The sequence below is a fragment of the Mesitornis unicolor genome, unplaced genomic scaffold, assembly GCF_000695765.1.
Source record: "Mesitornis unicolor isolate BGI_N332 unplaced genomic scaffold, ASM69576v1 scaffold41485, whole genome shotgun sequence".
In the NCBI taxonomy this organism is placed as follows: Eukaryota; Metazoa; Chordata; class Aves; order Mesitornithiformes; family Mesitornithidae; genus Mesitornis; species Mesitornis unicolor.
Window position 1 is genome coordinate 12,601 of NW_010186924.1, and position 17,043 is coordinate 29,643.

The 17,043-nt window shown below is 39.3% G+C and overlaps 1 protein-coding gene across 1 annotated transcript in view; it reads left to right on the forward strand.

Moving 5' to 3' along the window:
• NSUN3 (NOP2/Sun domain family, member 3) overlaps window positions 1-4,611 on the forward strand; it is a gene marked incomplete at its 5' end in the record, with an annotated part of 15,904 nt that extends 11,293 nt beyond the window's left edge. The window contains one exon of the mRNA XM_010185282.1: window positions 4,286-4,611. Coding sequence (XP_010183584.1) covers window positions 4,286-4,547 — 262 coding nt within the window. The remainder of the gene's footprint in view (window positions 1-4,285) is intronic.
• Between the last annotated feature and the right edge of the window lie 12,432 nt (window positions 4,612-17,043).

Here is a 17,043-nt window from a genome sequence, read left to right on the forward strand (position 1 = left end):
AGGTGAACAAGTCATGAGGCTCCAGGAAAAGTTGTCTGTGCTTTTATTGTATTCTCATGTTTCTCCATATGAGGCTTGAAACCTTGCATTATTAGTGCCTGTAACATGTAAAATTGTGGTAAATGTTTAGACCTGAATTTAAAATTATGAAATTAAGTATAACTAGATCTATATTTAAACTGAAAGTTTTATTTCTTTAAAGGTCACCTGTACCACAAAGAGAAAAATAACTTGAGATTAATTACCTTTAAGTAATGTCTTTTATTTTTAAATAATGTATTATAATAAGAGGAAAGCGGAAAAAATATTTTTGTGTCTTCTGCTCTAATATCCTTTTTAATCATTCTAGATTTGGAGGCCATTTTTTGAAGTTACAAAGTACCTTATAACAGGCACCAAATCCCTTCAGCTAAGGGTCAAGCTTTAGGTAGGATTTGGGGCATAATCAAGATGCCCAGTGTAAGAGGGATCTTACATTCTGAGGTGGTTTAGATGATGAGGAGACCAAACTCCCTGAATCTGCTGAGCCCAGCGCAGTATCACTCTGTGACTTTGAGCCCAGCGCTTCCTCACTTTGAATTTTGCAGCTCAGTGCAGGTTTATCAAAAGCCAAGCACGGCTTAATCAGGTATGGCGGTCGGTTGACTTTGAACACAGGCACTGAGACAACTGTTGCTGAACTTGACAAGATGGATAGATACATTGATTAACCTTGCCGCGTAAAGTAATCCTCCTTAGATGTTTTAATTCATGGCTTTGGTTCAGAATAAAGGTAACTGCACTGAGCAGCCTGACCTTTTTGGGTCATGGGCCAGTGAAGATTCCCAAGCTAAGGAGGCTTAGAGTTTGAGGGGTTTTGATGTGAGATTTTCAGGATTTCGCTCAGAAGCCTGTGCTGTTCTTTTCCCTGAATCACTGCTGCAGTGACTCAGATGTAGGAGCAGGGTGCCTTTGAAAGTGTTGTCTTGAGTGGTTGTCACTTTATATATGGTAAGAAAAGGACACTTAGCGAGTGTCCAGGCTTTTAACCCTGTAATCTATAGCTATATCTGCTTTTTTGGTATATATGTTTACCTTTTAACTTTTCCACTTTTACATGATAAATAATATTCTCACTTGTTTAAATGTTAATGTAGTCTTGTGTGTCTGTCTTATAGGTAAGAAAGTATTGCCATTATCTGCTTTTATGAGTAAAGCTGACAGGTATGCTAAAAGTACATATTGATTGTCATGCAAAAACATTTCCATATTTCCAAGCTCACTAGCTGCCCTCTCATGGCTCGGGATTCCCGTATGCATGGAAAAGGTGTAGCTGGAGGGAGAAATTCTGTGAAAATGAGTAAACTAGGTGGTTTCTAATAACACTGAAAAGATAAGCTCAACTTTGAGAGCTTATTTAAACTTGAGCCCTGTTCTCTTTAGGTTCTAATATGAACGCTAGAAAGCAAGCAGCTATTACATGGGGAAAAATTGCTTGTACGTTTTCCAGAAGTGATATGAGGCCAAGGAGACAGGGGATCTGTGTGCGGTTCTTGTGCTGGCTTGTTTCACAAGTTGTTTGTGAGAAAGGAAGGTTGTACTTCAGGAAGGGAAGGCTCTACTTTACCGTAGTTACCTTCCATACATCTGGGCGCACTATGGTTGCTCAGACGGGCCAGAGAGCAGCAACGCAAGGCCTGTCCTTTTAAATTGACAGCTGCAGCCACAGCAGGGCAGCTTCTAACAAGGAAGGTGGCTGGACAGACAGCAGAGACTGCTTAGGGCCTTGGGTCCAGCACCGGTCCTTTTGTAGCCTGCTGAGGAGTATATGTGTGCTGGGATGCAGAGGGGAAGAAGGGTGAGTATCTGGAGCTGGGCAATTCAAATGTATGCTGGTAACTGCAGAATTTTAGCAAATAAGATCTGGAAGGGATGTTGGGATGATACCTGCTCTGTTTTACTGTCTCGAGGTGGTATTATAAATGTCATCCCGTATCATCCTCTGGCTAAAACGTTCTTAAACATTTTTGCAGACTCTCAAAAGCTACTCAGAAGTCTGAGATAAGCTTGCAGTTTTGTGATAGCTTTTGCTGATTTTGGAAGTATACTAGAATATTAGGGTCTATTAGGTCCAGTTTATTGAAAGTATTCAGACTACCTAAGTACTTTGTAACCTGCTTTTATGTGTAACAGGCTGAACTTGAACTGCTCACTCGCTTAGGCTAACTGTGCTAGCCATCTGCTCACTCTCAGTCTTTTTACTGAAGACTAGTACAGCAAAGGCATTAAACACTGATTTTTCTTTGAGTATCATCAGTTGAGAGAGCTCTGTTAATTTATGCTAACTAAAATTGGAGTGGTATAGAATCTAGTAAAATATGTACTTAGCTTTCTGGTTAACATAACCAAGACTCATAGCAGAAATAAACAAGATAATATGTACATTCCCCAGAGAAAGAGATTGGGTATAATACACAGGAGTTTTCCACCTGGGAAGGTGAACAGAGTTGTATTATTTCTGAAAGTAGTTTGTCCTGGTGTTTTCTTATTATTTTGGATGGGACTTTCACAGTAGCTTTGATCTGTGATCTGCTTTGATCCTGCTTGTGATGAGGCTTTTCTTTATTGATTCTTTTCCTGAAAAGACCCAATCCTGTTAAAAGGACTTGTGTTTTCCCTGTTGCATTTTCTTCTTTCCTTTCTCAGCTGTTTTTGTTCCGATATCACCCTTAGCAAGTCCTCAGCTTGTCTCTGGAGGAATTGCTGTTTCTGCAGCATTTTGTGTATTTATCTGGGCTCAGTATTAGGCTTGCTGTATTTGGGGGCTGCTCACCTCATCTGGTTTGAGGACATGTTTTTCTTGCTTGCTTTTTTCTTCTTTTTATTTTTCCTTGTAGATTTTTTTTTGAGGGTGGGGGGTGTGGATCAGTGCAGTATTGTCAGTCGTATCTACCAATCTGAGATTATTCAGTGTCTTTCCATAGAGCATGACTGACTGTTATTGTGTTCCACAAGTCCATGCTTCCAGTATCTGCCCTGCCCTCGTGCACTTGCTGAATTCCCAGTGACGCACTTGCAGTCCCCTGAGTGCCTGCCGTGTTGTCTCTCTGATATCCAGGAGCTGGGGAACAGCATCCACCTGTTTGAATTCTCATGTTTTTAAACAAAGTAAGTTTTGTTTAGGGAACAGTTGTTTTTTACCGTGGTATTTGCTTCTGCCCCGTAGTATCTGTTCTCCAGAAGCAGTGAGGTGATCTGTTTGAATACTAGCTTACAACTCAGTTTTTGAGCTGTTAAGTTGTTGAAGGCTCCAAAATGTATGATTATCTTAAGGGAGCATTTTAATAGCAAATGAACTTTTAGTGTAGATTTCTTTCCCAGTTATGTGGTGGCACCAGATTTGAAGAATGGACTTCTGTGATGCAAGATGCAAGGTTTTTCTCCTTACTCTTTTAATTTACAGTAGGTGAATATTGATTGCATAGCTCATTTCTATACTCTCATAGGTTGTATTTTATCTGTTTGAAAAAAGACTTTTCAGATCTGCTTTGATGGAAGGTAAACGGTCTGTTTAAACTTGGTTTCGGTGGAGAAGTGAAAAAGAACCTCTGTTCTATCCATCCACCACTTGTCATGAAGCTTTCAGGAAACTTGAATTCTTAAGCCACTACTTTGCCTTTGTTAAGTCAAAATTTGTTAACAGGTTAATAGGTGAAGGGCACATAACAGACAGTATTTTCCGGTAAGTCATATTTCCTTGGGAAATCAGGTTGAAAAGTAGTGGCTTATTGAAACCTGTGAGTCCTCTTACCTGCTAAATAAGTTGGAGAATTTGCAGAAATGGTTGTAAAATTGCAGCCCAGTAATTACTTGAGGCTATTACTACAACTGCACGTTCTGGTATTTGTTCACACAAGCAGCTAGCTAAGTACCTAACTAGCTCTTTTGATGTGGTGTAACCCATTTTGTATGCACAGTTGCAGCATTTTGTCAGTTGAGCTGTGCATATAAATGTTTGAAGTACATTCTGCAACTCTGAATGGATGCTGCTTTCTGCTTGTCACTGTTGTGTAAGAAATACCTTCAGTTAACTGAGAATACATTAATAAATGAGAGAACAAAAATGTGGCGCAGGTAGTTTCCTAAACTGTCAATTATATACTGTTCAGACATTTTCACGATGCTATTTTTCTCAGATTTATTTATACCTTTTTATAAGACTAGATTTCAAGTCTTTACATGTTCCCCCACTCCCAATATGTCACTTCTTACATTGATTTAAATTTTTTTTTTTCATTATTTTCAGGTCTGCTATTAAAGCATTGCGTCCTGGTGGATCATTGGTCTATTCTACATGCACTCTCTCAAAGGCAGAAAACAGCGATGTAATAAATCTCGTTCTGAACTCGTGCAGTAATGTTATGCCTGTAGACATAAGTGAAATGGCCAAAGCTGTTTCTCAGGAATTTGCTTTTCTCAGTGGTATGCAACAGCATGAACTTCTGGTTCTCCCAGAGAAAGGGAGAGCGTGGGGTCCAATGTACGTAGCTAAATTAATGAAACTGTAGACCATCTGATGCCTGTTAGTTTTTTATAAGGGATATGTGATAAATTAATATTTATTTCTAATATAGTATGTGTACATGAACATGTCCAAGGCAACTGAATTTAGAGCCTTGCAGATTGGTATCAGCTGCTGCCTAATAAAAAGGAAGCTAGACACTTCAGTTAGTTTAGCTTAAAATACTGAATATGTCTTCTAATGTGGACTTGTTGGCCTCTGTGAAGTCCTTATGAAGTCAAAGGAGCTTTGTATTATTTTCAAGATGATGCTTTGAAATGGATTTGTATCCTAGAACGGAGGTCTAATGTGGTGGGGTTTTTCACTGTTGTTTGTTTTGGGTTTTTTTGGGTTTTTTTGTTTGGGTTTTGATTTTTTAAATTACTAATTTGGTTTTAATGCAGTATATTTTAAAATAAATGGTTTCAATGGTCTGAAATTGTGGAAATCCTGCATTCTCTGTCAAACACATTTAGAAATCTGTTTTCATGTAAGCACTGATTTGTATGCACAGTCTGTCATCTTAAGCGCTGACTATTCCAAGCACTGGCAAAACAGGTTTCGTATTTACTAAATTGTTTACTGGTTTAAAACTGTCTTTTGTTTACTTTCACAAAGGTCAGCAGCTATATCTACACCAGCTGCTGCTTTTTTATATTTTATTTTTGAGCTTACAAAAATACAAATTGAAAGAGTAAATTATGTTGAAATGTCCCTAAAACAGTAGATTTAAATGTGTTTAGCTTTAATACTCAGTTTGTAGCACAATGCAGTATATCCAGCAGGCTCTAGAGCACGTATTTGAAACGGTAGCAGAATGATTAATAACCACAATAATGGCACAGTATTCAGAAAGTTTTATTACAGAATTATAGTTGTGACGAACAAACCAGACAATCTGGAGTGGTGGCCTAGCCACCAAGTTCTGTTATGTGAATTCGTGGTGTCATTCGTATCCGTGTTGTGTAAGGAAAGAGGGTCCCAGTGAGAGCGTGGACTGATGTTGTTATTGGGTTCCCTCAGTTCTGCTATGCAATGCTATGGATAAACATACAGACATACGAGGTCATACACACACACGTGCAAACTGTCTTCCTATGTACCGCCTCTGGGTGAGGTGTAAAAAATTCTGATCCAGCAGTGCTTAAGTTATGCCTGTGAGTGGGTCATCTAATGGTGTATGTATTAGGTCAAATGCTTGTCTTGAAATAGAATGGAGCCCTTTCATCCCTCTCCGAGCAGAGGAGTCCTTTCCCTGATTGAAGTGTATAATAATTGTTTTTAAGGAATGGTGTTTTAAATAATAGAGGTTTTTAATAGTACATTAGTTGCTTGTGTGGAAATGTGTGTGTGACTGTGTGCATTTATATGTTTTATGTGTACATCTCTGTGTATATGTGTAATTATAAGTTCTTTGCAATCACAAACATGACTTGTTAATGCAGATTTGATTTTCTTTCTGAATACAAAAGAATATCAACTTGTAAATATTGGAAAAACTACCAATTAGGTGATTCTGCACCTTGTTAGCAAAGGCAGGAATAAAGTTGATTGCCTGAGGTCTTTTGTAAGGAGCTCCATGTAACCCCACTGGAGATGCAGTAGATCTGCATGAGATTCTCCAGTATTTCTGTGGCTGTGAGCTCAGAAATACTTGTTACAACTGTGACTGAACTGCCTTTTGTCTCTGAAATAATACTAATTTCCGTTTTCACTACCTATATTCTCTGCTCACCTTGTTCCACTGATGAGCCTGGAGACTGCATTCACACCAGCTCTCTGTCAGCACACCTGTGGTCATGGAGCACTCTGCACTGTCCCTGTTGTCAGCCTTGTGGCTGCTGGGAAGGTCCTGTCTGTAGTAACCAGAGCAGTGAGAGGGCATTGCTCAGATCTGCAGCACCTGAACTGAAGAAAATCTTAATTGCCTAAAAGCTGACTGTGAGCATTAGCTTTGGTTCTTCGGGCTTTGGGATGGATTGGGCATTTTGCCCTCAGAATAGTGTCTCGCTGCTCCACCTTTTACTGGAGGAAATAAGTGCATAAGGTACTCTGCCCCTTTGGTGCATGAGCTTGCACGGTTATCCTTGCCCCTACTTTGATGAAAGGAGTTTGAGGTGCCTCTGTAGTATTATATTGTCAGCAGTATCTCTGAAAACTTAAGATGATATAAAGCATATGCAACTTGAGGCACAGAAGTTACTAATGTATGCAGATGATATTGTGTTCCTATGAAAAGACCTAGTAGCATCTGTCCCAGAAACATTAAATGTAATATCCAGATTTGGAGTCATCTCAGGCTACTGGATAGAATAACAATACCCTTGTCAAAATGCTTTCCATCAGTTTTATTTGCCCTGCGGAAATTGAAATGGAAACCCGAGAATGTAGCTTACTTTGGGATGGAATTAAAAAATGTGGTTAAACTGAATGGTTGAGGAGAACGTGGGCTTGGTAATCACAGGAAGAACAAAGGAATCCTTGAAAACAACTTTGCTCAATCTCAGCATATGGGCAAGTCCCTGTGAACTGCATTGCATTAGACCTCAATTATGCAGCAAGGCCTCCTGGTGTATGTAAAAGCTGCACTGAGTTCTGTATAACCCTTTGCTGATCTCCTGGGGTTCCTTTTCAACTAGTCTAAAAATGCACCGAAAAGGGAGGAAAAAATGAGGCTCATTTAAAAGTGATATTTCTTTTGCTTTGTATCAGAAGAATGCTAGTCTGTAGTGCTGCTGAGTTGATGTTTTCTTCTCTGTTCTAATTGGTTCTTGCTGCTGACAGGGATTTGGTAAGCATGTGTGGAGGGAGAGTAGTGAGTGAGAAGGGAGAAGCAAAAGGATGGGAGGCATGCCTGTGGAGGTAAGGGGCAAGGTGTGCTCATGAGGGGGAGCAGCTTCCGCTCAGGGGTCCTTGAAATGCTTTGTTGTCTGTTCAGGTACCTCTTAGATACTTCTGACATCCTAAGACAACTTCACCTGCTCACCTTCAGGACAAGGCTGCAACGTTTTCCCCTTTGCACCTTTTTCTCAGGAACTTCTAATTTAATTCCTCTGCTGCATCCTGCTGCCTCTTTCACAAACGGTTGGTGGAAATGAGGTAGCAAACAAGTCAGCATCTCTATGTTAGAGGAAATTGCAGCCCCAGGAAAAAGGCAGGTGAGCAACCTGAGGGCAAAAAAAATGACCTTTTTGGTTGGACTGTGGAGTCACCAGAGAAATCTGGCTGATCTCTAATGAAGGCAATTAAGAGAGTGTTTGTCCAGCTACTCTCAGTCATATGCATAGCACACATCAGTGCCAGAATACTTCAAATACTATTGTGCTTTTCTGCTCATCCCTTTTCAAACAGACATAAATTCCCTGTTAGTTTATTTCTGGGTTTTTTTTTTTATTGGAAGGATGGGGGGGTGGCACAATAAGAAATGAAGACCTTATATAAAGACAACTTCAGTATTTGCCAGGTTTTATCCCTTATTCAGTGACATCTGACACAATTCAATTATGGCTTGTCAAAAGCATTCTCCACTGTGGATCAGAGTGGAAAAAAAATTACACACAAATGGCTGTGGACTGTTACAGTCAAATAGGGGACTAACAAAGTCTTGGCTTTCTTACTGAGATGTGCAAAGAAAAGGTGAAGCACACTGAAAGAGGGGTAAATGGAAAAGTTCAAGACTAAAGCAGTGGAAGAAAAAATGTGAAATACCAGATAAGAAAGAGGTGCCATATGTTTTAGCATGGAAGAGCAGCAGTGTTGTAACCTGTGCAGGAAAAGGTCCATGAATGTCCAGGTGGTGGGGAGAGGAGGGTTCCTTTCAGGGAGAGTGGAGGGAGTTGCCTGTTGCCTGTGCTGGGGTGGGAGGATCCCCATAGCTCATTTAGCTGTCTTAAGGGAGAAAAATGGTTTTTGAGGACATCAGTCCTGAAAACTGTATGGGGCCTTGCTTTACATTTGCAGGGTATTTAAATTAGCTATGAGTGCCAGTTTCTTGCAAAATTAATGGTTGTATCAGTGCAGTGTTCCTATCAGAGAAAATGATTTCATGGAACTAAATTTTGAGAATCTGATCTGATCTGAATAGTTGTTCTGTCATAGGATATGGCATTACTGATAAGCTGATTTAACTTTGTGCAATATTAGTTATAAATTACTCTTTCTTCCAGGGGAATCTTGTACAGCACATATTGGTGTAGTCTCTTAACTTCCAGGTAAAAAGTCAGGTAAAAGTAAAACTTCAAGTTCTCAGTTTGTCAAGCTTGGATTGGAGAGCACAAAGCACATGCAGTCACGAGTCTTAGCTTTTGGATGGTGCTGCTGTGTCCCCACCACATGATTTTTGACTAAAGATAGGCTTTTATAAGACGAATCATAGCAATCATGAAGCATTTGTCAGAAAATGCTTTCATTGGCTGATCTTCGTGTCTGCCTCCTAAGATTTGAGGTCAAGTTCTAATGGCCTCAGAAGGTTTTGTTTTCTTAGTAGTTGTACATAGTTTTCCGTAGGGGCAAGCATCATAGAGCTCTCGTGGCTCCTTTAAAAAATGTATTTCAAATGGTACCAAAATAAAATGCCCTAATCAAAAAGTCACAACTACCCTTGAGAGGAACGAATGGAACATAAACCTGGGTTTCATGCCAGCCTCTATATCTCACTGAAGAATTTCCACTCCCTATGGCTGTGTTTAAGGTGGTCATTTACATAAGTCCTTCCTTGCTGTTTCACCGTGTGATGGTCCTACAGACATGGCAGTACCGTGGTCACTTAGCAGTGTGTCATGGCAATGTGATGTGGTCATGAAGGTCACAGAGGAAAAGGAAATGCATCTGCTACACTAAAACAACAATAATCAATTCAATAGTAAGAACTGCTCCAAAAGTCTTTGCAGAACTAAGTCTTTTGCTAAAGAAGATAGAAGTACTAGAAGGCAGCACAGCTACCCAGCTCCGAATGAGACTTGTGCTTCAGCTGATTAGTGATTTTCTTACCTTGTTCTTCTTGGCTTTCATCTTTAATGACTATAACTGTTTGGCCTGACCTTACTTCTGGCAAGGTTAATCAAATAAAAAAGTCAGAACAGGCAAGCAGCTCATTTACATGCAGTGTCAGAGTAGTTCTCACAGTGTTCCGAAAGAGATTTGCGTTAACTTGCTGTGTTTTGGTCACCCATGCTATTTTGGAGTAGTATTTGTAGCAGCACTTGCATCAAGGATGGGCCCTGACACAACTCCTCCTGATTCTCCCATTGTCTCCAATAACTTTTTTTTTGTTACTGGAGAGATCTCTGGAGGCACACATCTTGCTTCAGTAAGACTGTGAATGCATGGCTTTCAAACCATCTTTTGACCTACTTTAGTATGGCACAGACTAACAAGCCAAAACTTCCGTCTCTGAATAGGTGTTCTTGTAGCATCTTAACCTGCTCAAGGTCCCTTGATTTGAAGGCACATGAAAACATAGTATATACATTAGATGGTCTTTTCCCATTTTTTTATCATACTCAGTGCTTATTGAACATCCTGCCCTAAAAGAGGAAGGAGGCTGGTGCTCTCTGCCCTAACTAAAACAGGGCAAAGCCGAGAAGTGTGATAAGGCAGTAGGGAGTCGATGGGCAAGGAGCAATATGAAAGTAATAACAGAATTATGGCTTCGTTTTGTAATGATTTCAGCCTCATTGAGAAATGTAAGACAAGCATGTATGTATTACTGAGAATTAAATGGTGGTTTCTAGATTTAATATTTTATTAGATTTTGCCCAGAAATAACTGTGAACCCAAACTCCTCATTCAATCTGGCTGACAAAACAAGGACTGCTGGTATCAGGGGGTTTGTTGTTGCATGTGCATTATAAACATATTATTGAAAAGGGTCTCCTGTGTCGCCAGTTGCAGTTGCCTGCTTTGGTAAGTCTCCGATATCCCTGCCATAAACTGCTGAAACTTTGCCTCAAAGATTTCAGGTTTCTTGTTTCCACTGAAACACAGTTCTAGAATTATGTTACTCAAAATTCAGAGGACCAAATTCACCTCCCTGCCTGCACCTTATGTTCACCATCACACCAGTAACAAACAAGCAGCTACTACTGCCTGCATTTGGATGTGGCAGGCTCTGAAAGGGAGGGAAATATGTAACTGACAGAGTTCTCAAAAAATATTTATCTAATTGTCCCAAAGTGAAATAAGATTATAAGAGGAAATACAAAGCAATATATCATGGGGGTTTTTTGATAGGGTTTTTTGATTAGTTGATTTATTTTCTAGGAAAAAAATCTAGTTTGGCCGAGTGTGTGATTAAGTAGCTGATGGAATAATTCTTTACAAGGAGAAGACGCCAGAACATTTGAGTGGTATAAAACTAGACTGCACAGAGGATTAGAAAAGGTACAGGGAGGAATAATTTTGTGTTGGCAGGAAGTAGACATAATAGTACTTTTTTATCTGTAATTTTTATGATTCTATGGCTAACCAGGGAAATGTTTAATGTTCCTGATACAACAACTGAAGGTAGGAGAAGGAAGATTGACATACCCAGCACTGTTATAATTCATTTCATTACTTCACACGGCTTTTATATTGTCACGCCCATAAAGCTCCAGTGTGTGCCCTTATAGCCAATTCATCTTTATATACTGCTGCTGATCCCATTGAAGTGAATGGCAAAACTCCCATCAATTTTAATGGCAGTGGGATATGGCCCATTTTGTAGATATACAATGTATATTTCCTGCACACACTATTTTCCATGTATAACGTGCCTCTCATCTGAGGTTCAGAGAATGTTTTGTAAAGCAGCTAAGTCACAACCATTGATGCAGTCTCCAACTGATGGGATAATGTGATCTGTCTTCAAAATGAGATTTAACTGTTGACATTTATCTATTTATCTGTCTGTCTGTCTATCTATCTATTTATTTATTTTAAGCACAGTGTCCATGCAGGTGGTCTCTATGTGTAAAGTACTGTCTTTGGAAAATTTGCCCAAATAAATTGCAGGAGGTAACTAGGTTAGAAATAGATGTTACGCTTGCAAGGTTAACATTATACTTCAGCATTTGAAAAATAGGAAGCATCAAAGAAAATTGAAGGCTGCATGGATCGGTGGGTTGGTACATTGCACAGCACGCTGCAGCACCAGAGGCTAAAAAGGTCCCTTTTGGAAAGCATCTGTTTGGATATCGACTCACTTAATTAGCAGAGTACACGAAAAAAAAATACTGGTTCTTTGGCAATTTCAGCTAGTGTTCTTACTGAGAAACATTTTAAACAGTGGTAAGGTGTCTATTCCCTCCAGAACCCATCATCCTTGGCACTATTTAAAGAAAATGTACAATATATGCACCTTATTTTAGTAGCTGTAAACCCTGCTGTTTGTGCATTGAAAGATCTGGATTCATAGCAGCATTTAGCATTTTTGTACTGAAAATAGAATTGCTTGATAGGCTGATATCTTCACTCAGGAAGCGTCCTTTCGTCACATTAATGTATGCTGGAGAGCAGTCATATTCCCAGCTTAATGACAGAACAGGGTTTGTAGAGGACCCCGCTGGGAAGTTTGCAGTTTAACTAAAACTGTCATTGTGAGTTATGTACCAGTAGAGACTAAATAATTCACCAGACTGAACTGCCTTACTGTACAATACACACCTCCACTTGACGCTTGCAGCAGGTCCTGGAACTGGATTATGCAAAGACTTAATGAACTCTTTCCTTGACTGGGTGTATGTATGCAAGAGTACATCCGGCTTGTTGAAGTGCTCTTGCCTTTAGTTAGTGCTGTGATAGTGAAGAGTATCCGTTAATGAATCGTAGAATGTATTGGGCTGGAAGGGACCTTTGAAGATCATCCAGTCCACCCCCCCTGCAGTGAGCAGGGACAGTGTTACCAGATCAGGTTGCTCAGAGCCCCATCAAGGCTGATCTTGAATATCTCCAGGAATGGAGCGTCGTCCACCTCTCTGGGCAACCTGTTCCAGTGATCTACCACCCTCATATTGAAGAGGGTTGAAGAATGTGTTGATTTAAGTAGCTGTGCTGTGTTGGGGTGACACAGTAGTTGAACAGACAACCACCATTCTGAAGGACATTAGCATCATCTAAACATGCAGGCAGTCCACTTGCATCCAGTCCTATACAGCTACTCGTGTAAAACTGTGGTTATCTAAGACACAGGAATTAGCTGGGTTTTACTGGTTGGTCTTCACCATCTTGATATTTTCAGAGGTTTGTTTGTTGGGTAGGTTTGGTTTTTTTTAAATATGTAAGTAGTCTTTTTTAAAAATTATGTATAGAGAGTTGACTTGAACTGTTAGGCTGGCATTTATATACCTGTGGTGTTCTCAAGAGAATGCAGACCTTGAATTCAAGTGCTGAAAACACAGCATAAGTGCTGAAAATTGAGTCTTAAGTGGTGAACTGTGCACCATAATGCCATTCATTGTAAAGCATCTATAAGCCACCACTGTGACTTGGTGGAGAGGATAGCTTTGCGGCTATGGCACCAGCCTGAAGTTCAGGAGGTCAGAGTTCAGTTCCTAGTTTTTCTGTTGGTTTCCTTTGGGCAATTTGCTTCTGATGTGATTTTTAGAAGCATTTGGTGTAGGCCTAACTCTGCTATCAAAATAAAAAATTCCTGTTGACTTAACTAAAAACAGAGCTAAGACTTATTGAATCACATTTGCTGTTTTGTCCAGGTAGATCTCATTTTTCCATCTGCCTATGGAAATTATGTGTTCTATTCATAGAAGTGATGTGAGGGTAAATTAATGGTTACGTGTGAGCCATATAGGTCTTAGTGCAACAAAAGCCAAGCTTGGCCCAGTAGCATTTTTTTACTTTGTAAAGGTCTGACTTACTCCACCAATTTCTAGAAGCTGACTAACCTAGGAATTTATTATTTTAATTATGAAGCTACTTTTTAATGAGCTGATTCATTTTTTTTGCTGAGAACGTACAATGCTTTAATAGCAGAGGATGGGGATGAGGAGAGCATTTTGCCACACATTTTCTTTCCTTGTCCTCTCTTAAAAGACAGTCTTGCAACCCACAGCAGCTGTCAGTAACCTTCAAATTATTTCTGCCCTCCCTAACAGATGTCACAGTGGCAGATGGCAGTATACTGTGAACTCCAGAGACGTCAAAGATTAAAATAAGTGAAAGTCGTTAAACAAAAAAGATGTGAAATGTTTTTTCTTAGACAAAAAACATAAATTCTGGGCTTCTGACAAAAGCCTGTCTCCCTTACATTTTCTTTTTGCAGAATACAAAATGCTCTAACTTCTAAATTCAGCTTTGCTTTAGTCTGAGATATGCTGCTGCTTTTTATAATTATTGATGCTTGACCCAAGAAACACAAAGGGGATGTTTTATTTTTCTTGAAGTTGCATCATACAAATTGGGTCCCAATGCAGATGGGAAAGTGTTTTGGAAAAGCATTTACAGTTTTAGAGTTGCTGAGGCAGGGGATGTCAAAAGGGGATAGTATCAAAGTTCACTGTCTGAAGACTGCTCTACTGCTTAAAGGAACACAACAGTTCGTGGCTTTTGGAGTTGGTTTGCAACAGAAGGGTTTTTTTGGAAAGGTGAAATAGGTACTAATTCTAACAAGAAGTAATGTGTGAGGAAGAACAGGAAAAGAGATGTGTTGAGCTAAAGAGAAAAATAAAATTATCAGACTTTATGCTAGATTTAATTATTATAGTTAAAGAAGCACACGGGCTATGATTGGAATGAGTATTGCACATGCTAGTAAATAGAAAAATATGTGTAAGGTGGATTCGAGCCTCAAATTTCCCATGCTGTAACCAAAATGCTGTAGAGTGCACCAACTATTTGGAAGAACGAGTAAAAAGAAAAGATACCATTATCATAATGACTGGGTTACCAATTTGTTAGTTATTTCTAGATGCTTTCATCTGACATAAAGCTTCAGTCACTGGTTTAAAGTGAAAAAGAGAGTAGCAGGAACTGCTGGGTTTGTCCCTTTTCTGTGGTCTGATTTACATAAATTTCTAGATATGGATCTTCTAATGCTATGTAAGCGGCAAGATCTTTATCATTTAGACTTGGGATCTTCTGAGTTCCGGATGTTAGAATGCTATGCCTGCTTAAACTGGAAGCTGGTTTTCACAGTTTTTTTCCAAGAATGAGGGCATAATAAGCCATGACTGAGAATATATAGAATTATTGTTATGGGTGACCAATTTTGGAAGAGTTGTTTTAACCTCATCTGTTGGGCAGTCTCTTGCAGAGCTATGTGGAAGACTTCATGGGATCAGGCAGAGTTGTTCTTTGAGAGCTCTACTGAATGGATCTTGCAGAGATTCAGGATTGGGCTAAATTAGACCATATAGGCTTTCTTTGATGCCTAAAGCAAATACCTGTATCTCTGTGAAAAATGGTCCAAACAGTATTTTAAAAAAAAAAGTGATTATGTGCATGGGATCAGCGATAAGGAAGTGAAAGCTGATTAAATCCATTGGGGTGTGTTTTGTTTTGTCTGCTTTATTGCAACTGTTGGATTATTGATTTATTTTATATACTTTGAATAAGCATTTGGAAGGAAAAAAACCTTACACCTATGCTAGGAAGAAATTTCTTAAAAATCTAAAGTCTTTAAAAAAAAAAAGACAAGAAGGTGGCAAACTTGCTGTTTCTGAAATAAGTTATATAACAAGGAGAGTATAAAATGCTTTCTAAGAAAGCACATCCTCTGTTGAATCCTACATTAAAAGGAAAACGAGAACTCTTTCACTTTTTACATGATACCTTTACTCTGTCTGAAATAGAGTAAGTTTAACAGTGGCTAAGTGACCTCTGTGTCAAAGTCATATTCACTTCCTTGGAGACTTAGGCTTTCAAAATCATTTCATCACTTTGAAAATGTTAACTTAGACCTCAAAATGGACAGAGTTGCAGTTAGTTCTGTAAGGCAGCTCTTCTCCATCCTGGTATCTCGGTTGCTTCTGGTGCACAACTGCTGTTGCCGATGGTGAATGGGGAAAGTGCATTAGATCTTCCATAGGGATTTTAATGAAAATATTGTGTAGACTGTTTTAGGAAAAGAAAAGGTAGAGTTTTGTTAGAATACGTGCAAGTGGTTTATACTATTTCATTGATCATTTTTGTGATGAGTAAAGCAGGACCAGGCATGAACGGGTGTGAAATTTTGTAGCAGCAACAATGGTGCAGGCAGAACTTAGAAATACCATCACAGCAGCTCATCTCTAACACCCTGTATGTCCATGTTTAACTCAAATTATGTGTTAGGGTGTTGCAAATAGGATACCTTTAGGAAGAGAGGACAGCATGCAAATACCTGATGTTAGTGTGACAAAGATAATTTGAGACCGCACATCGTTACTTGAGCAAAGTACGTTTCAAAGAGTTGAATCATAGAATCATAGAATGTACGGGGTTGGAAGGGACCTTTAAAGGTCATCCAGTCCAACCCCTCAGCAGTAAGCAGGGACATCTTTAGCTAGATCAGGTTGCTCAGAGCAAACCTGACTTTGAGTGTCTCCAGGGATGAGGCCTCCACCACTTCACTGAGCAACCCATTCCAGTGATCTGTCACCCTCATATTGAAGAATTTTTTCCTAATGTCCAACCTAAATCTACCCTTTTCTTGTTTAAAACCATTACCCCTCGTCTTATTGCTGCATGCCCTAGTGGACTCTGACAGCCTGCTCTCCAAGAAGATGAGAGTTTAGGCCTGGGTGCAGCTAAGCCCATACAAGTGCACAAATGGGTTTCACCTTCACAAGAATGTAAGATTGTGCCCTCCATTTTTGAAATCATTGTTTTAGAGCAATGTGAAAAAGCCAGCCCTAAGCACAGCCAGTTTGGTAGTGGCCTATCCTGGAAAAAGTTAGCAAATGTTACAAGTGATGTTAGAATACTGCTGTGTTAATGGCTTCTTACGTTTTATGCCATATGTTTATTCAGTGAGCCTAATAATTTGAGAGTGAGATCCATTTCTATCCTCTTTCTGTCTTTAACTTATAGTCTATAATTATTTCCTTGAACTTTTGCTGTCATACTCAGATCGAGATGTGCATAACCAGTGCTATAATTTTGTCTCTCAGGGGCTTCTGGTAGGAGTATTTTTCTGTTCTATAATATCTAAATATTATTCAGTTGAATAACTGATTTTCTCACCTCTTCCAAAAGGTCTGATTCTACTTAGACTAAAATGCAAAGTGAATGCCAACCTAGTAAGTTTACTGGAGGATGGGAAAGCAATAATAGTTAAGCAGTTGTTTTCTTTCAAGAATCCATGCAAACTGGAGTAAAAGGGAAGTTTGGCATCAGTTCACTGATATAATTTAATTAGATCTGAGCAATTGCAACCTCTGCTGTAGAAGAGCTGTCTTGGCTACTAGCACATTTGGATATAGAGTCTAAATATAGACTTATCTATGTAAGTCTAATCTTGCTTATTTTCACTTCTGCTTTTCCAAGAAGGATGAGTCTGCTGAGCCTTGCATACAGGCCTGTCAACTCAT